General features: G+C 30.1%; 1 protein-coding gene and 1 pseudogene across 7 annotated transcripts; one reads left to right on the top strand and one right to left on the bottom strand.

The window, feature by feature from the left end:
• Positions 1–1,196: 1,196 nt before the first annotated feature.
• LOC18608810 (enhancer of rudimentary homolog) lies at positions 1,197–4,984 on the bottom strand. 7 transcript variants are annotated; one of them, XR_016024685.1, is made up of 5 exons: positions 4,445–4,955; positions 4,262–4,355; positions 3,688–3,808; positions 2,086–2,368; positions 1,197–1,436 (listed from the first exon to the last, which is right to left on the bottom strand). XR_016024685.1 is itself a non-coding variant. In XM_088803829.1 (5 exons), exons 1-4 carry the CDS (start codon positions 4,597–4,599, stop codon positions 2,352–2,354), a joined length of 282 nt encoding a protein of 93 aa, XP_088659955.1. In that variant the 5' UTR covers positions 4,600–4,984; the 3' UTR covers positions 1,345–1,436; positions 2,086–2,351. The 7 variants fall into 7 exon arrangements, 2 of the variants coding, with proteins under 2 accessions (XP_088659955.1, XP_088659954.1); XM_088803829.1 differs by having other exon boundaries at positions 1,345–1,436; positions 3,653–3,808; positions 4,585–4,984; XM_088803828.1 differs by having other exon boundaries at positions 1,345–1,436; positions 4,585–4,964.
• A 1,626-nt stretch (positions 4,985–6,610) lies between these two features.
• Positions 6,611–8,727, top strand: LOC18608809 (pentatricopeptide repeat-containing protein At4g21065 pseudogene; annotated as a pseudogene).
• Positions 8,728–12,444: the final 3,717 nt, after the last annotated feature.

The following is a 12,444-nucleotide window of genomic DNA, read 5'->3' as shown; positions in this document are numbered from 1 at the left end:
ATAAGTTTAAATTCAAAACGAATGTAAAGGTCATCCATCCCCACAAATTCAATTCTTTCTTGTATTATTCATATAATGGAGCTCATGGATGTCGTGCTCCCTTTACTTTTCCAACTTCCTGCTTCCTGTCCCTCTCGACTCTCTCCTCCCCTTACCCAAATCCTTTCTCCCTCATTTATTTCTTATTTTTTCCATTTTTTTTCTTTTTCTTCTTTTCTATCATCTACTACGTCATTGCTAGTGATGACACTCCCAGTTCCACTTCCGCCTCTTCCTTCTACCCCTTTCTCCTCTCTCTTCTATTTTCTTTCATTGCTATCCTTTTTCTTCCCGCTCTCTTGTTTTTCCCTCCCTCCTCCAGTTGCCCGACTTTCTTCCCCCCTTTCTTTTGAAAGAACAAAAAACATTTTCTCTCTCCCTGAATGCTCTACTCACGAATACTCCCGAAGTCCCCTCAATTGGCTGGTGGAATGAAACAGGAGGAGAGAATGAAATAATTATTTTGTGAAAATAAAATGAAAGAAAAATGAGTTATTCTAAAAATAGAGGGAGTATAAGTCCTATATAGCGAATTTTATGTTGTTACTTTGTAAATGAATAAATTTTAAAAAATATTTTATAAATGTTAAAAAATCATATGTATTTTTTAATTATGCAATCGTAGAAAAGAATGTTGGGCCTTCAACTGTAAGGACCCTTTTTGAATTTCCACCCCACTAAAATCGTTATTGCTTTCTTTACTTGCACGATCTCTTATGGCCAAAAAACAGAAATTATCTCCAAAATTTTCCTAACCCAAATTGTTTCTTGCGTTTTGCTTGTTATCCATATATATAGCAGATGGCTCAATTTCTATGTTGAGATTTATTTTTGAAAGGAGTTGATACTGAATTGTCAATTTTTGCAGTTTGTTCACCAGATTAGTTTCGGATCAATACAAGCACTACAACATTTTTCACCTTTGGCTGCAAAAAATATTGCAGCTATTGGTGATAAATGTGCAGCCTTAGCCAATGTATGGAAAAGTATGGCTGCACTTATTTATGGGATTCAACAGCAAAATTAAAATGCAGCTGTATACTATATGACTGCAATCTTAAATCATATGGTAGCATATAAAATGTGCAGCTAAAAGCTATAAAATAGAGACACATATAACCTTCTAATATGCAATAAGTTTTATGATAGAAACAAAATGCTCACAAACCATAAAGTGCCTCTAAAATCAAATTGCAGCAACTAATGCCTCAAAAGTCAAATGTCTCAAAAACCATTTTCAACTTGGAACATGGACCCTCAAGGTCTTTACAACGTGTACAATATGGGGTAATCTCTCTTTCTCTCTTTTTCTCTCCAATTCCTCTTTGTACATATTTGTTTGTCCCTTCTCCAACCTAATAAAACCATCTGACATTACAATTCCCAGCCTTCCTTACCTGTAAAGATTAATTTGTAAGATAATATTAATTTGCAAGTAATTCATAATGTAATATGAGACAAAGCATACTCACTGACCAACTAACAAAAATTTATTTGTGCTCTTTGATTTGATTTGAAAACAAAGCAAAAAATGGAGAAAAAAAAGAACATAGAAAACTGCTAAAATTATAAAAGATTCATTATTTGTTCTCTTTTCATATATAACTCTCTTCTAGCATGGTACTACATAAGTTTCAAATGATGCATAGTTTAACATTGGAGATTGGAAAGCAAAAAAGGTGTCTTATGTTTTAACATCTACGATAAGGCCTCCTATGAATCAAATATAGCTTAAATGCATGTTATCTCAATGATTCTAGAGTAACTATACCAGATATCCTATAAATCCAACTTACACATAGGAGCCCCTAACTCCAAGTTTTAACATCACATTGCCATTAGTTTTAAACTTCTAGAATTGTTACTTTTCTAAAATAAAAATTAAAAAAAAATCCAAAACTCCATTCATGCATAAATTATGCAACACTTTAAGAATTTTAATAAAATAATAATAAAAATGCAATCATAAATCATAAATCTTAGATCATATGACAAATTAGAACCTCAAAATTGTAAAAACTCTTAAAGTGATTGCAAGTAACTAACCTTACAAATCTGATTTAGAGATATATTATCAAATATTTGGTGTTTGATTATTTGTTCCATTTCTTGGCAACCGATCAATGATGATTGATTAAGCTGTAAATTGTTATAATTAAGTAACTAAACTTGAGAACTGAACGAAAATAAAAAATAGTTGCAATAGAAAATAAAAGCTTCCCTTTTGATGTCCAGTCTTCAATGACTCCAAGGCCTTGTGAATGTCCTCCTAGAATCACAATCTTTTATCATATGGTGAAAAGGCATCCATTTCAAGTGTCCCTTTTGACTGCAAAATCAATCAATTTCAAGATCTTTGATAAGTATTTAGATATTCCACCACAATAATCTTAATTGTCCACAACAAACAATCATGGGATCAGGATGTTCAAGATAGTGGAACTTTTTCCATAAAGTGGTAAATGAATTGGCACTATTTACATCATTCGACATCAATATCCCAGCATTTAGTAAATCACCACACTTTCAAATTCAAGTCATATGTATCGAATAATTCAACAAGAAAAATTCTAAGACTCCTCAAGAATAGCATATTTAGTGTTTGTGCCCTAAAAGTTACAGAGAGAAGACCAGATGAAACAAGAAAAATTTGAGTGTAATACTCTAATACTGACCAGAGAAGAAGACATATCATACTATTACATAGTTGCAACAATGCCTACTTATATTCAGCAAGCATATACAAAATGTTGCAGTCACAACAACACTCAAAATGAAGACAAATTGACAAATTAACCTATGGCCACTAATGTAAGTTCTCCTAAATAGATAAAAACAAGTTCTTTTGCAATGAAGGACAAAGAGGAACTGTAACTGCCGTCTCCAAAGAAGAAAGCAAAAGCAAAACCAAAAAAAAACCCTCTTATTATCTCTCTAAAATCTAAATTAATAGCAATAAGGCATATCTCTTTTTTTTTTGTTGAAAGATGAGTTTTTATTATAGATAAGCTGTAATGCCATGGGGAGTCTCAAACGTGGAGACTCCTGTTAGCATAAAGCTATCTTGAGAAGAGCCTGTTCTGTACATTACAAAAGTAGCAGCTGCTCAAGGAGCACTTGGCAGCATCTCAACACGTATAATCTCAAAAAACAAGCAGAGTTCTGAATAAAACTCCTAAAAAAAAGTCTAATACTAGTAAAACTCAACCAGAGTGAAAGAAGGTGAGTACCCTATGTGGCCCAGACCGACAAACTCCTTAATCGAACAAATAAATCATTCCAGTTGAAACCCCCGCCAGTCTTCAAAGGTAGGCAAACAGGGATAATGCCAAGAAGCCTCCAAGAGCAATCATTCCTCTATTGTTATAAGGCATATCTATTGTTATAAGTTGGACAAAACTCATTCATGAACCAATCTGGGTTTCAGCAGAAAAAGAAATAATCCATCGTAACTCATGGACTGATAACATATACTTATCCCTTAAGGTCAAGTTTTACATGACAAATTCATGCCTTTGAAAGACAATTATTGTAACACTTGATTGACACATGACTCAGTAAACATGCAATATAACAGACAATACATGGCACTTATATTTACAATATAACATACCAGAAAAAGGCTGAGGAAGAGAGAGAGAGTCATACACAAGGGCAATCATATCTGCAAGGCCATCAATAAAATTGTAAAGAACACCAATGTCATACGTGATGTTTTGAGTTGCTGGGTTGAGCTTTTTAAGTTTCCTTTCATATAGTCCACATATACCTGCACACGGCAAATAATATATACTGTTAAAATTGTCAAATCTTTTAAATGATGGAAAAGAAGAAGAGAGGGGATTCCATCTAGTGCATCATAGTGAAACCACACTAATTCATTTCCTTGTAATGCAACTCAGAAATATAAACAATTTTGGACATACATTCTTGAGAAAAAAAAGACATATGCACAATCAAATCTAAAAATCATTCTCAACTCCACAAGCCAACTTCCAAAAGGTATAGTCCATTGCCTGCAATAGAAGCTATTTTCAAGAAAATTAATGCAATAGGAACTCTATAAAATGTATGAAATGTATATGTATCCTATCATAAAGCTCAATTTTGATTTCTTTGTTTTCCACCTCCAAACCCATATTCATAGCTTGACTGATAAAATCATAATATGAGCAACAACAAAAACAAAGATAATATAAGCAACAGTAAACAAAAAGCATACTGTCCACAGCTTGACTGATAGAATCATAATCCACAAACGTTCTAGGTGCTCTGTTCTGCGAAGTTTGCATCAAAACAATGGTGTGCCTGTTTGCCTAAATCATCACACAAAATAAAAAATGAGATTAAAAAACACACAACTAACCATATAAATCCCATATCAATCCAATAAAAAAAATATTACGATTGAAATAGGTTCAGTGTCATTAACATGCCAGCAAGAATCAAATCAATGAACAATCAAGTCCTACAAAAGAAATCTTAAATCGTGTAATAATAATTAAAAAAAATAGAGATTGAGAATCGAGTGCCCTGTTTTTGTACCAAAAGGGGTAACATTTGACGAAACCCTAGTTTCTAGAGGGAAAGAAGATGAGATTAAAAAGGTGAGATTTTTACAAGCAAAATTAGCTTAATTAGGAAAAGCAATGAACGAAGGAAGTAGAAAAGAAAAGAAAGAGGTTTTAGAGAGGAGAAGTGCGGCGAAGGAAAGGGAAAGATTTTGGAAGAAAAGAAAGAGGTGCAGAGAGATGGAGGGGAGACAGATGAAAAGAAAAAAAAGTTTTATTCATTAATTTTCAAAAAATTTATTTTCTATCAAATGTTTGATAACAAGGAAGAAAAATTCGCAAACTAAAAAAAAAAAAGTGAGTAAAGGAAAAGAGAAAGAAAGAAAGATATTTTTCCTTCTTTGTGTTTAGTATGAAAAGTGAAAAATAGAAAGAACCAAATAATTGATTTTTTTTTTTTTAATTTAGGGAGAAAGAGAGATTGTACGATGTAAGAGTTAAATTTTTTAATTAAAACAAAGAAATATAAAAGGTATTAAATTTTTTATGAGCTGTAAAATAAAAAATGCATCTAAATTTTAAAGTCCAGATACTATAACAAATTCTTTAAATGCAAAAATAAAAGTGCAGCTAAAATTGGTTAGTTAAAACCGGTTTATGTTGTAGTGAAGGGTGCTTTGCCCAAATACTTGCCAATCACATCTTGGTCATCAAGAATGGTCAATCATCCTTATTTTCTCGAATCCACCAGTTGCATTGATTAATAAGACCCTGTTAAACGAAGTCTTTCATTATAAAAGAAAATTGCTATTCTCTATGCTGTATTTATTATTACATTGATGATCTAACTAAATTTAATAGGATACTTGTGTTGGACAAATCGGTACATTTTTTGAAAAATATTATTGCAAGTTTGGAATGAAAGATTTTTCGGATTTGAATTGATTTGTTGCATCAGTTTTTTTTTTTTTTTTTTTTTTTTTATGAAAGGCAGAGAAAGATGAAGACAAATTCCTAATATTTATTTTTAAATTTAACCATTTAAAATTTATATTTATTATATTAAGTGCTTCAAAAAATTTTAAGTTTCTCTTTAAAGAAGGGACAGAATATGATTTGTTGATAGCTTATAAAATCTATACACTAAGGGTGCATTAAATATAAACTTTTTTATAATTTAGTTCGTAAAATAAAATAAAAGAAAAATATTATTATGATGTTTGATTGATTAATGAATCTGAAGAAATTTGGGAGTAATAAGTACACCAATATCAGTCTTATCTTTCAATTAAAAATTAGCTTTTTGAAATTTTTAATTATTAAATTATTGTATATGTTTTTAATATTTTACCGAATTTCATTTTATCATTAAATACATTTTCTTGAAAGGTTATCATTAAATACATTAATATTAGTTTTAACCAAAATAACATTATTTTAATTCATAATTTTCAACATATTTTAATTTTTTTAATTTCCTACAAAAATATCATCTCACCTTTGTTAATAAAATTAATAAACATTTTTACTTCAAAAAGATTCAAACAAATTCTTTTTAATATTTATTCATCTATTTTCCCTCTTCTATTTTTTTCTTCTTTCTTTCTCATCAATTGGCCCAAAGTGGCAGAAATCTACACTTTGCTTCATCTATGATTCATACAGTTTTTTATAGTATTGGCTCGGATGGCTGAGTTGGTCTAAGGCGCCAGACTAAGATCTTGGTCCGAAAGGGATTTTTTTTAATATCTTAATTTTATAAAATAAAGTGGGTTCAAATCTCACTCGTATGCAAAATTTTTTTTCTTTCATATTTTTTCATAAAATAAATAATCCATAAAACTTAATTTTTTTCTTTCATATTTTTCCATAAAATAAATAAATTAGTGAATCTTCTCAATACAGCCAGTTTCCATAAAATTATTTTCCCATAAAATAAATAAATTAGTTTCTTTCTTATTTTTCCATAAAATAAAGTGGGTTCAAATCTCACTCTCACCATCTTAATTTTTTTTCTTTCTTATTTTTCCATAAAATAAATAAATTAGCGAATCATTTCAGCACAACCAGTATTTTTCCATAAAATCATAAAATAAATAAATTAGTGAATCTTCTCAGCCCAGCCAGAGCCAGGACTTCTAGACGAACTGGACGAAGGGCAATTAACTTCAGAAATCAGAAAAAAGAAAAAAAAAAAAAAAACTAAAGAGACAGACCGATAATGCGCATATCTTCATCTATCTATGAATAATGTGTACAAGCTCCACGCTCGCCTCATCAAAACCGGCCTCCAAAATGACCCTCTCTCCCTCCGTCCTCTCTTACTATCCTGTGCTGCCTCTGCCCCCGAATCCTTATCCTATGCACGCTGTCTTTTCGCTCGCATTCCCTCCCCTGACACGTTCGCTTACAACACTCTCATCAGGGCCCACGCTCACTCCTTTCCCTCTCATGCCGTTTCTCTCTTCTCCGCTATGCACCGTGGCGGCCTATCCCCCGATCACTTCACTTTCCCTTTTGTTTTTAAAGCCTGCGCCCGTCTCCAGATAGGCCTCGAAACTCACGCTCTCGTAATCAAACTCGGTTTGGCTTCCGACATTTATATACAAAACGCGCTGATTAGCTTTTATGGCTCGCTTGGATCAGTCGTGGAGGCACTCGACGTGTACGATGAAATGCGTGTGAGAGATTTGGTGTCTTGGTCTAGTATGATATCTTGTTTTGCAAATAATAATTTTGGGTACGACGCTTTGGGTTTGTTTCAAGAAATGCAGTTACTGGAAAGTTTTAAGCCGGATGAAGTTACCATGCTTAGTGTAATATCTGCGGTTTCAAGCTTAGGTGCTTTGGAATTGGGTAAATGGGTTGATGCTTTCGTTTTCAGAACTGGGTTGAAACTCACTGTTTCTTTGGGTACTGCGTTGATTGATATGTATTCTAGATGTGGCTCTGTTGATAATGCTATACAAGTTTTTAATGAAATGACTGTGAAAAATGTATTGACTTGGACGGTGTTGATTAACGGGCTGGCTGTTCACGGGCGCGGTAAAGAAGCGTTGAGAGTGTTTTATGGGATGAAAAAAACTGGTTTGAAGCCTGATCATGTTACTTTTAATGGGGTTTTAGTGGCTTGTACTCATGGGGGACTTGTGGATGACGGTTGGCGAGTTTTTAATAGTATAGAGAAGGTTTATGGTATGGAACCTACGGTACAGCATTATGGTTGTATGGTTGATTTACTCGGTCGTGCAGGGTTTCTTCACGAAGCTTTTGAATTTGTGGATAGAATGCCTGCCAGGCCAAATGCGGTTATTTGGAGGACTTTGCTTGGAGCTTGTGTGAAACATAATGACCTTAAGTTGGCTGAGAAAGCAAAGGAGAGGATTTATGAGGTTGACCCTAATCATGATGGTGATTATGTGCTTTTGTCAAATGCATACGGTGGAGTTGGTAGATGGCTTGATAAAGCAGACGTGAGAAATTCGATGAGGGAGAAGAGAATTGGGAAGAATCCTGGCTATAGTTTGCTGAGCATGGAGGAGATGATTTACGAGTTTGTTTCAGGAGATAAGTCACATCCTAAATCCAAGGAAACCAAAGATTTCTTGATTTCAATAATTGCTGATCTCAGAGTTGAAGGTTATAGTCCCTATATATCCAATGTGTTACATGACATTGAAGAGGAGGAGAAGGAGCAGAGTCTTAGTTATCATAGTGAAAAGTTGGCTGTTGCTTTTGCGCTTCTTCACTTTAAGGATAGAAGGACCTTGAGGGTCATGAAGAATCTTCGAATTTGTTATGATTGCCATTGTTTCATGAAACATGTTTCAGATAAGTTTGACAGAGAAATTATTGTCAGAGATCGGAATAGATTCCATCATTTTAGAAAGGGATCTTGTTCTTGCCAGGATTACTGGTAATAGATATTCCTCTCTGGCCCTCTCTTCCATCTTCTGCATGTATGTTAACATTGGATTCCATGTATGTTTTGGGTGGCTTTCAAGCATGTAGCTGTTCTAGTTTCAAGAGTTATCTGGATATATACTTGTTTTTCCAGTTGCCCTTGTAACAAAATAAGTGAACTTCTTTAATTCTTTAATGTGGAGGAAAACAAGAAGCATGGAAATTTGGCTTAAGAAATTTATCAGTAATGCTATTGCAACCTGGATGCTGTCAATCTCAACTGTAAAATTGCTGATATTGTATCAAATGAGGCGCACAAAAATGAATTCAAACCGAATACGTTGCCTAGGAATATGTCTTCTGCTACTTAGTATTGTACTTGCCAATGGCTTCTGCTTGTTTTTGGAAAGGGCGCATAGACGGAAAATGGTTGTTTGAAACCTCACAAATTATATTAACCAGGTATGGTAACTATCTTTTCCTAACTCATTTGGTAACTTTCTCTTGGAAAATGTAAGCTCTTTTAAATTATAAAAAAAAAATTATAATTCAAATATTAAAGTATGTTGAGTATGTCAATTCCATTCCATGAATCAAATTATTTAATAATTATTTATATTTTATTTTATTTCCATGAACCACTCGTAAATTTTATTTTGGCCAATACTCAGGTGTCCATGGCTCACTTTGTGACAGATTTTCTCAATGGGGTGCTCGCATTATTCTATGACCACAGCAACTGATGGGGAAAGAGAAGAGTTCACTCAGGCTCGTGCTTTGAGGTTGCTTGGTGAAATTTCGCAACGCAATAGTAAGTATATGTAGGCATGGTGAAAATGAGGTTCTTGTTCTTTCTTACAAATGTGTATATTGCAAATTAGTTTCTTTAAGATTTAATATAAATTTATAAGAAAAAAATAAAAAAATTAGTTTTTATTTTGTAAAAGATTTAAGCTAATTCATATTTTCTCAAATTAGCTATAAAAATTCTTACAGCATAAATTAAAAATGCTAATGTTAAAAAATAACATTTTTTAAAATTTAACTTATGAGAATAAAGATAAAAATACTATTATTTACAATTAGACTTTTTAAAATCTTGATGTAAATATCTAATAATAAAGGTAAAAGATCATACTAGACAAATTAAAATAAAAAAAAAATCAATAGTAAGTATTTTTAAAAAGATTATTAATAAATTTGTATCATCCCAAACTAGTTATGAAGAATTTTTACATAAAATATTTAAAATGTTAATGTTAAAAAAATAATATATATTTTTAAAAATTTTAATATGAATGTATGAGAACAAGGATAAAAATACTTATAGTTGAAAGTAACCTTTTTAAAATATTGACGTAAACTACTTTTCAAAAAAAAATTATTGATGTAAATGTATAAGAATAAAAGTAAAAAATCATATTAGACAAATTAAAATAAAAACACAATATTAAGTTTTTTAAAAAATAAATAAATTTATATGTTCTCAAAGTAGCTAGTAAGAATTCTGACATAAAATATTTAAAATATTAATATTAAAAAATAACATTTATTAAATTTTAATGTAAATGATGAAAATAAGAATAAAATAACTAATAGTTTAAATTATTATTTTTAAAATCTTGACATAAATACATAAAATTAAAGGTAAAATGTTATATAAGATAAACTTAAATGAAAAAAAATCAATATTAGTTCTTTCTAAAAAATTTTTGAAGAAATTTGTATATTCTCAAGCTAACTAGTAAGAATTCTTAATATTTCTTACATAAAATACAGGCCTTTCTAAAAGTTTGTAAACTGTACAGTTGCAATGAAATACATGCCTTTCAAAAAAAAAAAAAAACTAGTAAGAATTTTTAATAATTCTTACATATAATATTTAAAATATTAATGTTAAAAAATTAATTATTAACTTTATTAATTTTAAAATAATTACAATTTTAAGGTGACACAAATTATCAAAATTGCTTGAATGGGTTCTAAAGTTAAATTCTTCATATTAAAAACTCTCATGCATTTTACCTTTGAAATGTCATGTTTTAGGTTCAGAGTGAAGTATAAAACATAGCTTGATCCTTGTTGCCTTGTAGGGATGGATCCCTATGAAATCGGTCCCCCCTTCATGGGGATCAATCCCCCATTCATAATATTTGAATTTTGTAGCCAGGGATCGATCCCAAGTTCCAAAAACTAGCCGTTAGGCCCTTTTTGGAGGGAAAAAACAACTCTTTTCTACACCAAAGTGTAGAAAGAAGTTCTCTAACACATTTTTAAGTTAAGAAAAGTGGAACCAAGTTAGAGCAAGTAATCTACATTCTTTCACCAAGCTTTTAAGTTCTCTTTGTACTTAATTTTTTTGTGCCTTCGTTCTTATCTTTTGTAATCTTCTTATTATCATTCAAACTCTTACAAACTTGTACTTAGCAAAACCCACCTTGTAAAGGTATCCTTGCTTTTCACCTTGTAAAAGAGGAGAAGTTGTGCTTGATTCTTGAAAACCATTTAGGTTCTAACTTAACCTTAAAATATTAGGGAGATTGTGTCATATCCTTGAAAAGGTATAGAGATTTTAATTTAGCCTTTAAAAGTTAGGGGGAGTTGTGTCATATCCTTGAAAAGACAAAATTTATGCTTGAACCTTGTAAAAGCATTGTATTTATTGATTATCAATAGTGGATTAAACACTTTAGATTGCTAAGGGAGAGAACATAGGCTAAAAGGATATAAAAAAAAAGAAATCATAATAGACAAATAAAAAACTTTATTTTTTATTTTTGTAAAAGATATAAACTAAATTCATGTTTTCTCAAATTAGCTATAAAAAATCTTACAGCATAAATTAAAAATGCTAATGTTAAAAAATAACATATTTTAAATTTAACTTAAATTTATGAGAATAAAGATAAAAATACTATTAGTTGAAATCAGACTTTTTAAAATCTTGTCGGAAATATAAAAGAATAGAGGTAAGAAAATCATATTAGATAAATTAAAATAAAAAAATCAATAAAAAGATCATTATTTTATCTTCTCAAATTAGTTTTGAAGAATGTTTACATAAAATATTTTTTGGAGAATTAATTTTTACATAAAATATTTAAAATGTTAATGTTAAATAAATAACAATTTTTTTAAAAAATTTTAACATAAATGTATGAGAATAAAGATGGAAATACTCATAGTTGAAATTAATATTTTTTAAAATATTGACGTAAATGTATAAAAATGATGTAATTATTATATTAAATAAAATAAATAAATAAACCTAATAAATAAACAAATGAATCAATGTACGGGTAAGAGTTTTATGAAAATTTTAAAATTTTTTTGCCATATACTTGTATAAATATAAATTATAATTATAAGGCATAATGCGTAGAAAAGCTCTTAAATTATTTAAAAAAATTTAAATAAACTCTTATTCTTTTATTATGTTCAATCAAACTCTTATATTTTTATTTTACGACAAATAAGACTTTATAATTAATTATTGACTTAATCAAAATGTCATTTATTATTCTATGACACATGATATTGATGTGGTATGATGACATGTAATAATTGATTATGATGTGATTTGTTAACATATCATAATTGATAATGATATAGTATGATGACATGATCATGTAGCATTTTTCACCCTCCACATCAACGTCAAGTTATTGTCATGTGGATATTAAATGACAAGTGATATTTTGACTAATGATAATTAATTAATCATTAATCATAAAGATATAAAATAAAAGTACATAGATTTGACTGAACGCAGTAAAAATATAATGATTTATTTGAATTTTAATAAATAGTTAAGAAAATTTTTAGAGCATTATACCTAATTATAATTAAATAATTTTTAACGCATTTAATTAATTATTATATGGTGTTGACCTTATTGTTTAACATTGAAATATTGTAAACTAATGAGTTTAACCTGATTAAAGCAATTAAATATATTGTTAATAATAAAAATATATTATCAAATTTTAAT

This window comes from Theobroma cacao, chromosome 2, assembly GCF_053813885.1.
Source record: "Theobroma cacao isolate CCN51 chromosome 2, ASM5381388v1, whole genome shotgun sequence".
Lineage (NCBI taxonomy): Eukaryota > Viridiplantae > Streptophyta > Magnoliopsida > Malvales > Malvaceae > Theobroma > Theobroma cacao.
The sequence above is the reverse complement of the archived record's forward strand: the minus strand, read 5'-3'. Positions and strand labels throughout refer to the sequence as shown.